A 13,051-nucleotide genomic window follows, 5' to 3' on the forward strand; every position below is an offset into this window, starting at 1 on the left:
GGCCTGGCCCTCGCGCAGCTGGACGGCGCTGGCGAGCCAGGGACGCGGCTTCAACCAAAACAAGCCCAACAGTCCACTCGGAGCGCCCTCCCCACTTACACAGCACTGCCTGGGGCAGGAAGCGGGACCCGCTCTCTCCTCTGCTGTCACCGAATCCCCATCCCGTCTACACCGAAGAGCGCCCATCTCTCTTTTTTTTTTTACCTGATAATCTCTGCCTTTATTTTATTTTATTTTTACAGATAGTTTATGGTCAAGTTGGTTTCCATATAGCACCCAGTGCTCATCCCCACAAGTGCCCTCCTCCGTGCCCATCCCCCCACCCATCAGCCCTCAGTTTGTTCTCAGCATTCAAGAGTCGCCCATCTCTCTAACGCTGGTCTCCTCCACCAGCCCCGGAGCGCCTCCCCGGAAGGCACCGTCTCCCCGTAAGTTTCCGAATCCTATGGCACCTGGCAGAGTGGCTGAGCTCCAGGAGGGGCCAAATACATGCTTGCTAAGTGAAATGAGGCTCGAATGCCAGTGGTTGTCTGATAGAAACTCAAAGATCTATGTGCAAAGGAAACGGGGTCGGAGTGAACCCTGGTTAGTGAATGTTACAGTTTTCAAGGCCACTCAAAGGTGCCTGAAGGTTTCTGCATTTGTTCATTCCACGCGAGGGGGCATCTGTGGCCCGTGCCCCCCCCACACCTCTTGCTTCCTGCCCTGGGGCGTGAGTGTGTGCGTGCGTGCGTGTGTGTGTGTGTGTGACACCCACCAGCACATGGGCACCTGGCACTCACCTACGTACAACCTGGAGGAGCCTGGTTAAGATCCTGGGGGGCCATGCTTGACTGATGGGAGAAGGAGTCTGCTGGATGAATGCATCCCCCTCTGTCCCAAGCTGGGACAGGTATGGGGATGGTTTCACAGGGCTCCTCGGAAGATCCCAGAGTGGTGGCCGACTTAAGGACACATCCTAGTATTGGGTACCCCCCTCCCCTCTTTCACTGGTGGGGCTCTTCCTCCTGGCTAACACCCCCACCTTTCTTCTCTGTGTGGGTTTTCATCCGAGGCCTTGCTATTCCTCCTAGAGGGCTCAGGGCTTCCCTCCGATGAGGTGAAGGTGAAGGCTGGCACCTGGTGGCCAGGCGTCATCCCGTCCATCCAGGGATCCAGAGCACTTGGGGAGCGAGTTTGTCATTGCAGACATCACGACCCCACGTTTCCCCTGCCCCCTCCCATAGGTACGCGTGGCTCCTACCAATCTAGGGCGCTTCCTGGGACACACCCGGTCTTCCCTCTGCTGGGCTTTACTGACTGGGCTGAACTCCTTGTGATTCATCATTGATTATTTCTCATCAAACACAGATTGTCTTCAGGTGCTCGGTACTAGCAAAATCCTGAGCAAACGATCCCCACATCCCTGGACCTTCAGCAGGGCTGGGACGCAAACCCACCGTCGGCCTCCACAAACCCTGGAGAAGACTCCCTTTGTGCAGACTTCGTGCAGAGTGCTGAGTTGGGGCAGGGATGACATGAGGCAGACGTGGCTGACTCTCGAAAGACTCCTAATCCAGTTGAGAACATGCATGAAGAGCACACATGATGTGATGGCTGCCTAACGAGGACATGCAGTAGACGAAGAGCTCAGAGACTGGTGGGGTCACAGGTGTGGAGGGAACCCCAGAGCTCACTTCAGAAGCACATATGCTAAAATTGGAGGGGAGACCCCTGGCACAGAGGGTAAGTTGGGCACTGAGGAGGAAGGACCGCGTCCCAAGCAGGGAGTGGGCACATGCAAAGGCCCAGAGGCAGGATGGGCACATGCAAAGGCCCAGAGGCGGGATGCAGAGCCACCGCTTAGAGCAGAGGGGGATACGGCTGGAGATAGAAAGTGCAGCCAGTGGGTGGCTTTTCCTTGCCAGTCTTAGGCATTTGGAGCTCATTCTGATAGCAGTAGGGAGTCACTGAAGCTTTTATACAGATGAGTAGCTGACCATATGGTCCACAGTGGACTGAGGGGAGAGAGGCCTGGGCTGTTTAGGAGGTCACTGTGCGGCCAGCCATGTGGGAATATGGATGTACACAGAAGGGGCTGATGGGCCAAGTCTGACTACGAGGCTCAAAGAGAGTCAGGGTCAAACCTCCCGACAAAAAGGCAGCTCCCCTCCGACTCATGGGAACAGACAGGCAGGGAGTCTGTCTGGGAAGGTTCTGAGGCGTTCTCTGCAGATTTGAGGGAGTGACCCAGCCTGGCTGTCTCCAGGGCCTATCGGGCAGTGACACTCTGAAATGCTATTGTATCTTCATTAAAAATAACATGTGGCACTTTCAACTTGTGTTTGGCTTTTCAACACGGGAGCCCGCAGGCCCATCAAGTATCTCCCAGGACCTGGAGGAAGGGTCTTCCCCGTGTCAGACTGAAGGAGGAGCATCTGGAGCCCCACTTTTTTATGAGTTTCTCCCTGCAGCATTGACGCTGCTTCGAGAGGCATGCACGTGCGGTGTGGGCACAGTGGGGGTGCTGACCTCTGCTGCGACGGTGTGGTCCTTGCTGTCCCCTGGACACTGGGCGATGGCCTGCTGCTTGCCCAAGCTGCCCAGAGCCCTCAGCTCGGCCTGCAGCGCCTCCAGATCTTTCTGGTGCTCAGAGCAGGCAGCCTGCCTCTCCGACAGCTCCTGCCTCAGGGACTCTGCAGAAGGAAGAGCTGTTAAGTTTTAAAGAGAATGATTTCTCCCCGCTAAGAAGTGTGATACTTCTCTGTTATGGACTTTGAGACTCTGTATTTTAGTTATTGCAACTTAACTTTGAAACATTGTTCCAACAATTCCTTAGGCCTGAGATACCCCGTAGGGCCCGAGTAAAGGGCAAATACTCCACACATATTTGTAAAATAGACAAGTGATGTTTAGGGTGGAAATTAATGACATTGTAAAAGTGTGTCAGTTGCAAAAGACTTCCCATAAACTTACTAAGCTTCTCTGAAAGTTAGAGTATATCAAACACAGCAAAGCTTATTCTGATGATATGTTGAAAATTTTACTTGATCATCTTTCTTCCCCAGTAGGATTTTAATTTTGATAGCTTATTTTCTTTAAAAACTCGAAACCCAATGCAATATTTTAAAATCCTTTAGCACAAAAATATGTACAATAAAACTCTTTAGCAAAGTGTAACTACAGTGGGCTCATTTATTACCCTCTTTTTTCTTTTTTTAATGTTATTTTATTTTATTTTTTTCAGAGAGACAGAGTGTGAGTGGGGGAGGGGCAGAGAGAAAAAGGGAAACACAGACCTGAAGCAGGCTCCAGACTCTGAACTGTCAGCACAGAGCTCGATGTGGGGCTTGAACTCATGGATTGCGAGGTCATGATCTGAGCCAAAGTCGGCTGCTTAACAGATTGAGCCGCCAGGCACCCCTACCTTGTCTCTCTCCCTTGGCCTCCTCTCCTTACCTCCCTCCATCCTCCATCTACCCAATCCCCCTTCTTCCCTCCCTCGCTCCCTCCATCCCTCCACCCACATATCCACCGGAACCTTCTGCCCTTCCACCCACATCCATCCACCTGCGCATCCAACAAGTCTGGGTCCCCACCCCAGGGTATCAGGTAATCTCATGGACGACGCTCTCTGCCCCTCACACACTGACCAGCAGGTCAGGTGTGTCTCATACAGACAGTGCGGTGACCGTAATCGGGACGAGGACTGTCTACATACCCCTGTCGTGACAGGTGCTCTCAGCCACCCAAAACCACTCATAAAGCCACCGACTTGCTCTCATCGTTATAGAGTCCACCGAGCCCCTTCGTCCTGGGATCGTGTTCAGAATCCCATATGGACCCAGGGTCTCTCCGGACTCTTTTGTCCAGGAAAGGACCAGGCCGCTGCGGGCTCAGAGGGGCCAGGGGACAGCAGTAGGGACAGCTGCTGTTGGGTGCTGGAATCACCAGGGGTGTCCACCTGGATCTGAATCTTGTCATGTGCCTGAGACATGACACACCCTGAGTTCTATCTTGTGGAGTCCGTCTTGTTTAGATGCTGCTAACTTTAGCCTGTCCCACCTGGACACTAACTGGGGAATCTACGAGACTCTCTCTCTCCCTCCCTCTCTCTCTCTCTCTCCTGCCTGCTTCCCGCGTCACTTCCTCCAGAAATGGGCAGAGCGGATGTGCAGTCAGCAGACTATGCTGTCTAACGAAAGCTCACCCAAGCAGCAGGTAGATCTTATTCACTTATGCACGTAAAAAGAAAAAAATTGCTCTTCTCCCAAATTCTCTTAAGGCGACCCCCGTCTGGGTTTGAAAAGAAATATTTAGTAAGGCCAATATGATCTTTAATGCTAGGCATGAAATAAGGGGGAGGCATTTGTCTTGCTCTTTTTTTGTGAATGTTTTATTTATTTCTAGGAGAGAGAGAGAGACAGCGTGAGCAGGGGAGGGTCAGAGAGAGAGGGAGTCACAGAATCCGAAACAGGCTCCAGGCTCTGAGCTGGCAGTCAGCACAGAACCCGACGTGGGGCTCGAACCCACAAACCGCGAGATCATGACCTAAGCGAAAGTCGGACGCTTAACCGACTAAGCCACCCAGGTGCCCCTCATTTGTCTTGCTCTTAAGAGTGAGAAGGGGGGCACCTGGGTGGCTTGGTGAGTTAATCACTGGACTCTTGGTTTCACTCAGGTCTTGTTCTTGTGGTTCAAGAGTTCGAGCCCTGCATCAGACTCTGCGCTGATAGTGCAGAGCCTGCTTGGGATTCTCTATCCCTCTCTCTCTGCCCCTCTCCCACTCTCTCTCTCTGTCTCTCTCAAAATAAATAAATAAACTTAATTTTTTTTTTTTACGAAAGAGAGAAGGAAGATGAGAATAAAAGAGAAAATGAGGGAAATGATCATCTACAAAAACAAAGACATTTTGAGGGTCAGCCACGCAATGTCAGAATATTCAGTAATGATAACAGTGAACACCTGTGTAGCATTCTAGGTGGATGCTGTTTTTCCCATTTTACAGATGAGCAACTGAGGCACAGCCCAGTTAAGCAACTTGCCCAGAGCCACACAACTAGTGAGTGTTGGAGCTGGGCTCTAAGCCCAGACAGTTTGACTCGAGATCTTTACTGCTTCTGGTAACTTCCAGAATGCTTTGTGTGACTGGTTTTGGATGTGGAAACTGAAGAGTAGGTGAGTTTCATGCCGAGGATGATGGGGGAGGGGCAGGCAAAGAAAGGAGAGTCACTACAGGAGTCTGGGGTGTAAGTCGCCCAGATTTGCAGGAATCTTCCAAGTGGAGATGAGAGGTTGAGACAATCCCATGAAACTCTCATGAAGGCTCAGCGATCTGGTTATATTTAATAATAATGGTGATACCTGAATAATAATAGAGGGGCCTCTGCTTTTCTAAAGTTCACCTACAGGGGCGCCTGCGTGGCTCAGTCGGTTAGGCCTCCGACTTCGGCTCAGGTCATGATCTTACAGTCTGTGAGTTCGAGCCCCGCATGAGGCTCTGTGCTGACAGCTCAGAGCCTGGAGCTGCTTCAGATTCTGTGTCTCCCTCTGTCTCTGCCCCTGCCTCGCTCGTGCTCCATATCTGTCTCTCAAAAGCAAAAATTAAAAAAAAATTTAAGAAGTTCACCTCCATTAGAGCCTCTTGTCACTAACCCAGAGAAATCTGAAGAGGATTTTCATTTTTACATAACTAAAGTGAAACGGGCCAACAGCGTTCACCGCTGATTCTGCCGCGAGCGGTGCAGAGGCAGCGCATGCCCCGTGGCCGCGCGAGTGGCGCCCCCCAGCGCCCTCCGCGGGAACCACACCCAGCATCCCAGGCTCGAGCATCAGAGCTGCAGCACCTGGGCTGTAAATCCATCTATTGTGTGCATCCGTCAGCAAGGCATGCCCTATGGTGTCAGGAAAGCCTAAGGAAGGGGATTTTGGGGGTCTGGGGACCCTAAAAAAATTGTCCACTTAAATTCATGGCAATTGCTTCTTCGCTCTTCGCCGTTTCGGCTTATGGAACGCTCTGCTTTTGGGTAGCAGAAGACCTGTGCTACAGTCCGCATGCGCTGGGCTCCNAGCCTCTCCCGCTCTCCCTGCAGCTGCTGCCGGGCCTTTTCTTCCAGGGCTTGGAGCTCCAGCCGGTGCGCCTGGTGCTGGATGTGCAGGCTGTGGCTGGACTCCTTCTTCAGGCGCTCCTCCGTGGCCTGCGGGCGAAAGTGGGAGAAAGTGGCGACGGACGGGAGACCCGTCCCCTCTGCCAAGTTCTTCCTCTGCACCGGGGCCCACAGAGCCCTCACCACTGTTCGGTGGAGGCCTTATCAGGCTACCGAGGACATTCCCCGACCCATCTGAGATGGCAGTGATGGCCTGGCCCCAGCAGCCACTTTGTACCATGTGAACCTGATCCCAAACCCTAGCTGATTAGACCAGAGTAGACGCCTGTTCTAACCTGCGCCAGTCACGGGGAATTTGGTGTTAGGAGGCCTGGGAGAGAGTGAGCAAGAAACAGACAGACAGTGACTGATCGGTTCATTTTAACACACTTGGGAGGAGTGGGGTGACCATTTTGCTCACACCTGCCCCAGGACCAGAGAGGTGCAGAGAGCTGTCTGTGAGGACAGCCAAGGGCTGAATGCAGAGCAGAGCAGCCGTGACAAAGGGGTCCCTATAGTTTCTTCAGTCTCTGGCCTAGTTTGGTCCTCAGAACTGGCTAGGTCTCTGCCTTGAGGTTCACTGATTATTCTTTTATTACTTCATTTATGGTTATTTCATTCATGCAGTCATTCTTTTACTCAACATTCATTTATTGAAGCCCTCATATATCAAACACCCAAAGTGCGTTCTATGAGCATCTGTGTAAACTTTAATAGAAATCTTTCCACTGCGAAGCTAGCTCAAGCTAGTTTCTGGAGTGGGAACCATTAACGGTCCCTGAGATGTCCAAGTGGAAATCCCTGGGGCCTGTGAATATGTTACTTTATGTGATAAAAGGAGTGTTGCAGGTGAGATTAAGTTAAGGATCCTGAAATGGGAGATTATCCCAATTTATCTGGGTGGGTCCAATGTGGTCACAAAGGTCCTTACAAGAGGGAGGCGAAGAGCTAGTGAGGGGAGAGGTGCTGAGGGCAGCCGAGGGCAAGGGGAGGGGAAGAGGAGTTGGGAGGGTGGTGGGGGAGACGGAGAGGGAGGGGGTATCAGAAGAAGTTCCATGCTAGGCTGCTGGCTTTCATGATGCAGGAAGGGGCCGGGAGCCTCGGAATGCAGGCAGCTCCTAGAAGTCTCACGAGGCAAGAAAACAGATCCTCACCGCGAGCTTTTAGAAGGAGCACATTCCTGCCAACACCTTGACCTTCAGAACTGTCAGGTAATAAATCTGTGATGTGTTCAGCCACCAATTGGTTACAACAGCAATAGGGAACATATTAAGTTTCTGTTTTTTGTTTGTTTGTTTGTTTTACAACAGAGAGTTCCAATTAAGACACAAGACTCTTGAATGCTGAGAACAAACTGAGGGCTNGAAAAAAGACACAATCCCACCTTTTAGATGAGGAAATTGAGGCTGGGGGAGATGAACTAGTTTCTCCAAGGTCACACAGGAAAGATGCAGAAAGTATCTGCATTCTGCTTCGTCTTAGTTGTTTTAGAGATTAGGAATTATCTTCCCATTAGGGTAGATGAGGATTTCAGGTCTCATACACTCTCCCCCTTCCAGTCCTCATATATCATTAAATTACTTTTTCAGTATAGTGACATAAATTCAATACTTTTATTACTATGGGTAAATACAGTTCATTCCCGAGTGAAATAAACTATTATGATTAAAGCCAACCTGCATAACTTTTTCTTTTTCCTTGCATTAATAACTTGTTGCATGAAAAAAATTGCTTAGCTTTCTTTGAGTGTTTGGCTAAATCTTCCAAAAGATTTGCAAAATATTTGTGTGTGGGGGTTGGGGGGTGCCTGAGTAGCTCAGTCGGCTGAGCATCGACTCTTGATTTCAGCTCAGGTCATGATCTTGTGGTTCGTGAGATGGAACCCCATGTTGGTCTCTGCGCTGATAGCATGGAACCTTCTTGGGATTCTCTCTCTCTGTCCTTCCCCACCTCACATCACATTCTCTCAAGATAAATAATACACATGAAAAAAAAATCCAAAAACCCACGTGTGTGTGTGTGTGTGTGTGTGTGTGTATGTGTAAAACACTGTTCATACAACTTTCCACATGGCCAAGTTGATCAGAGAATCCATCAGTTCTATTTTCCCCTGGAGCCTTTCTCCTGGGTCCTTAGTCCTCGCCCACACGGAGCTGTGTCTCGGCCAGCAGCGCAGCTGAGCTCCTTCCTTTTCCTTCTCCTACGCTGGATTCCTCTATCCTAGATCCCTCTTATTCCCTCGCCCTCGGTTTGCTCCCTTGTTTTAGTGGGGGCACTCTTCAAAGAACTTCCTGAGAAAAAGGGCATGGAAGATACACCAGTCTGGGTCCAACAGGAGACAGAAACCACATGGTAATTTAAGTGGGAGAAACTCAATATACAGGGGAGTGACTCTAGAGATGCAGAGAGAACTGCAGGGTGTCCCGAGGCTGAGAGAGAGCACCCAAAGCAAGGATAACCTGGAAGGGGGGAGCCCTTCCCCAGTGTGGGCCCAGACCTTGTTGGAGAAGGTATGGTCCAGCTCACTGGTGGAGAAGATCACTGGGCTGCCCAGGCTAGAGTTGGTCAATAAGGAACAACCCTCCCCAGGAGAGATGAGCCACAGGCTGGTGACGCTCAGAGAGAATGGGGGCACCATGCATGCATGAGGGTCGGAGTGGACAGCATTTTTCTCAGGAGGCTTGCAGAGAATGCTCTCTGGGCTGTAGGCTACGGTGGACATTGGGCAGAATCCCAGGGAGAGTCAGGGTGCGTAGGCGTCAGGGCTGGAGTGTGCTATGTCCACAACGGGAGGCCACAGGGAGGTAGTTACTGGCCAGGGTTGTGGGGTCACCGTGAAGTTACCGGGGCAGACTAACACCTGAGGTCCTCACACAGCCACATCACTGTTCAACTGTGCAAATGAGGCCAGAAACAGAGCAAAAACACAGCTTCCGGAACCAGGAAGATGAGACTCTTTGCTCCTACAAGGTGCCCCCAGTGCCCTTTACCGACAAAGCGTAACACTGAGCCCTCTGCAAAGGAGACATGCTTCAAGAATCCAGGTCATTACTGCAGGGCAGGCACTGAAGAGTGAATTGGGAGCTGAGAGACAATAAATTATAACAGAAGGTAAATTTCCTAATACCTCATATGCCAGTCAATATTTGTAATCAATTCTCACACTTATGAATAGTTTTAATTAAGTTTCTCAAAACTGCGCATTGGCTTCTAGCTGCTTCTGTTGGCTGTGGAGATAGTGGACTTTGTAACTATCACCTTTACCTTGAGTTCTTGATTTTTGGCCTTCTCAAGCATGCGCAGGGCTCGCTGGTGGGAGGCCTCAAGCTGGGCTTTCATGGCCTGGTTCTGCTGGACGGTCTCCTGCAACTCATGCTGCAGCTTCTCCCTCTCGTGGTCGGAGAGTTGCCTGAGCACCTGCAGGTCCTCCCTGTAGCTGCTGGCGCACTGCTCCAGAGCCTGCTGCATCTGGGAGACCTGCCCGCCAGGGCACCCTGCCCTCAGGCAAGGTCCCCTCCCCTCCCCCTTCCCGGGATAGTTAAAAAAAAAAATAAGTGTTCTGAACATCTCAACCCAGCTGAGCCTCCGCTACCCGTGGGAACTCCGAGGAGGGTGCCTGTAACCTTGAAAAACCTGGGGATGGCCAGTCTCCCGGGGGCTTCTCAGCTACAGCCACAGATGCCAGGGGACAGGTAGGTGGCTTGGGATGCCAACCATCCAAGAGGAATCAGAGAGGGGACCACTGAAGTCTTCCCTGACACCTCCATTTAGTATTACACGCCCCTCCCCCCCATCAAGAGACAGCCTCTCAATCCTTCTTACCATGCTCTGTTTTTCCTTTTTCCTGAAACCCTATCATCCTCTAATACACCACGTGCTTCACTTAATTCGTAGGTCTAGTTTTATGGTCTATACCCACTTCCTCTACTGTAATATAATATAAGCACTGTAATGCAGGACTTTTGTTTAACTGGTTCACTGATGTATCCCAAGCATGTAGAAGGGCGCCTGGCTCATGGTAGGTGTTCATGAGCCACAGGATGCATTGAATGAATGAATGAATATATGAATGAATGAAAACAAGAATCCCACCTTGCCCTGAGCCAGAATGCCCTCCCCAGCCTGGACGTGAATCAGTCCTTGCATGCATTTCCAAGCCTGTCTACAGGGATGCGGGGGAGGCAGGGTGTCCTTCAGCGTGACAGCACATCCCCCCATGGCTGTCCTACCTGGGCTTGCAATTTGGCCTTCTGGCTCTGCCATTCCTCCTGCAGACGCTGGATGTTGGGTGCCTTTTCCTCCAGCAAAGAGCTCAGCGGAGGTTGCAGGCCACCTCCTTCCTTGAGGGGCAATTCGATCCTTTGAAGAGAGAGAGGCCAAAATCACAAAGGTCCTGGACCGAGAATGACGTGACCACCTTGGGCTGGGAAAGGGCAGCTGCCATGGCAGTGAGTGGGGTGAGAAACCTTTTCCTTGGATGGAAAAAGTAACCTGACACACAATTCGAAGTGTGAATGTACTTGGGATACAATCAGGATTCAGCTGGAGGCCAATGGTTTGAGTGGGTACTTAATAAATGATGATTGGCTGTTAGAATGAGAGCTTAAGAGTTACTTATGGGGCCCTTGGGAGTTCCAAAAAAGAGGTCTCTAATGGTCTAATTTCACAACTCTTCCTGAAGATGAAAAAAAAAAAAGAAGTAATAATACTTTACTTGAATACAGCACTTTACACTTTCCAAAGCATGCTCATGCCTTTTATTGACTGTCCCAGGAATACATAGGAGGATTGCAATGTATTCAATGTTCAAGAAGATGCTCGGTTAGAGCTGCATTAGTTTCCGTGTCCCGGGACAGATGACCACGGATGTCTTTGGAGGAGACCTTCCCTTACTTAATGCTGAACTTTTGAACCAGCTGAGAAATTCAAATATAACTGGCTGAGACTGGGATTTTAATTATTTATCTTGTGTAGCAATGCGAAAGAATGCCCCACTGTGGGCATCTCTGCAGAGATTGCTGGAATGTAGGTGGTGTTTTCTCCCTCCAGCAAGGACATTAGGCCACAGAACCAGAGGTTAGGGGGTGAGAGCCCTGATCTGTGAAGAAAGGCATTGAGAAGGAGGGACTCTGCTTGGCAGAGGTGGGGAGGGCAACATGGGCATAAGCTGGGGGGTTAAGGAACAGATAGTCACCAGGGACCCCTGAAAGGGAGGACAGGAGGCCAAGAGAAGCACAGCAATGTAGTTCAGAGCATGAACCGGAGCCAGATTCCCCAGGGTCAAATCCAGCCCTACTGCGGACCAGTTATGTGACGATGGCTGAGGCCTTTAAAGTATCTGGGCCTGAGTTTCCTCATCTGTAATATAGGGTTAATAATGGTAACATTCACATGGAATGTTGTAAGGATTAATAGAATAAATATCTTTTAAAAGCTTAAAGCCATGCCAGGCACATAGTAAGAATTATATAAAGAACTAACCAAACACTTACTAAAGAGAGAAGGTTGCTCTCTCTGCATTCTGGTTCTTTTAGGTAATCCTCAAGCTTTTGAAGATGTGCTGAATATAACCACTTTTCAGGGGAAACCAACAGAAGGCTCCTGGGTCTGAGCTCTGGGTATGTAACAAACCAAGGATTAGGAGACTGCCCGAGGGGGATGGGCAGAGAAGAGGCCTCCAGCAAGAGTGAGAAGCCACGTGACCACGCTGGATGTGTGGACCAGGTAAGCTCGCCCTGACGACTCCTACTCCTGGGGAGGACACTGGACCTCCTCCCAGGGCTCAGATATTATTTCTGAAATGAGTTATTGAGATAAAATTTACATATAGTGAAAGGCACAAATCTCGAGTCTGTAACTCATTGAGTTTTGACAAATATATACAACTATAAAACCAACCTTCCAATCCAAATCTAAAACACTGTCATTACTCCGAAGCCCCCCTTGGACCCTCTTCTTCCCAATGTCCACTCACAGGTAGCCGGTGTTTTGACTTCCATCACCACAGACCACTTCTTCCTAATCATCAGCATCACACACACGGAATCGTGTGGTATGTATCCTTCTGTGTCTGGTTCTTTTCCTCAACACGGTGTCTTCAGGACTCATCCACATTGTTGAGTATGTCAGTGGGCACACTCTCTGTGGCTGAGTAGTGTTTCATTATGTGACTATACATACGACAATTTGTTTACGTGTCTTCCTATTGATAGACATGTTGAGTCGTTTACATTTTTGGGCTATTGTGAATAAGGCTGCTAGAAATATTCTTGTACAAGTATTTTTGTGGATCTGTGTTTCCATTTCTTTTGCTTCAATACCTAGGATGGGAATTGCTGGTAGGTGTATGATTAATTTTTAACAGAACCATCAAATGGTTTTCTGAAGTGGCTGCACCATGTTACACTCCGACCAGCAATGTATGAGAGTGTCAGTTGCTCTACATCATTGCCAGTGTTTGGTGTCTTGAGTCCTTTTGATTTTAGTCTTTCTGGTGGGTGTGAAATGGTATCTCACTGTAATTTTAAGCTGCATTTCCCTGAGGACTCTGATGTGAAGCACATATTTTGTGCTTATGGAAGTGTCTGTTTCTTTGTAATTTTTTAATGGAAGTGTCTGTTCAAGCATTTTATCCACTTAAAAATATACTTATCTTTGCTATTATTGATTTATAGGAAGCCTTTATATACTCTGGATACAGACTGGATAACTTCTCTGAGCTTGTATATTTATTTTCTTAATATTACTTTTCTAGTGAGCAGAAATTTTAATTTTGATGACGACCAATTTATCAGTTTTTTTCATGGATAATTAGTGTTTTCATGTCCTAAAAAATAACTGCCTATTTCAAATTCAATGATAATAAAAAAGGACATATTACTATTGGGGAGATACAGCTAGTGAAGGGAAGTTCTTCAACCTGAAAA

The 13,051-nt window shown here is 49.3% G+C and overlaps 1 protein-coding gene across 1 annotated transcript in view; it reads right to left on the reverse strand.

Annotated features, from left to right (window-relative positions):
* The window catches only part of FAM184B (family with sequence similarity 184 member B), a 144,582-nt gene that overhangs the window by 11,227 nt on the left and 120,304 nt on the right, over positions 1-13,051 (reverse strand). Inside the window, exons 9-12 of the mRNA XM_077750578.1 lie at positions 10,355-10,484; positions 9,390-9,602; positions 6,038-6,176; positions 2,512-2,690 (exon numbers count right to left, since the gene is read on the reverse strand). Of these exons, the coding sequence (XP_077606704.1) occupies positions 2,512-2,690; positions 6,038-6,176; positions 9,390-9,602; positions 10,355-10,484 (661 nt within the window). The remainder of the gene's footprint in view (positions 1-2,511; positions 2,691-6,037; positions 6,177-9,389; positions 9,603-10,354; positions 10,485-13,051) is intronic.

Source organism: Crocuta crocuta, unplaced genomic scaffold, assembly GCF_008692635.1.
Source record: "Crocuta crocuta isolate KB4526 unplaced genomic scaffold, BGI_CrCroc_1.0 scaffold179, whole genome shotgun sequence".
NCBI lineage: Eukaryota > Metazoa > Chordata > Mammalia > Carnivora > Hyaenidae > Crocuta > Crocuta crocuta.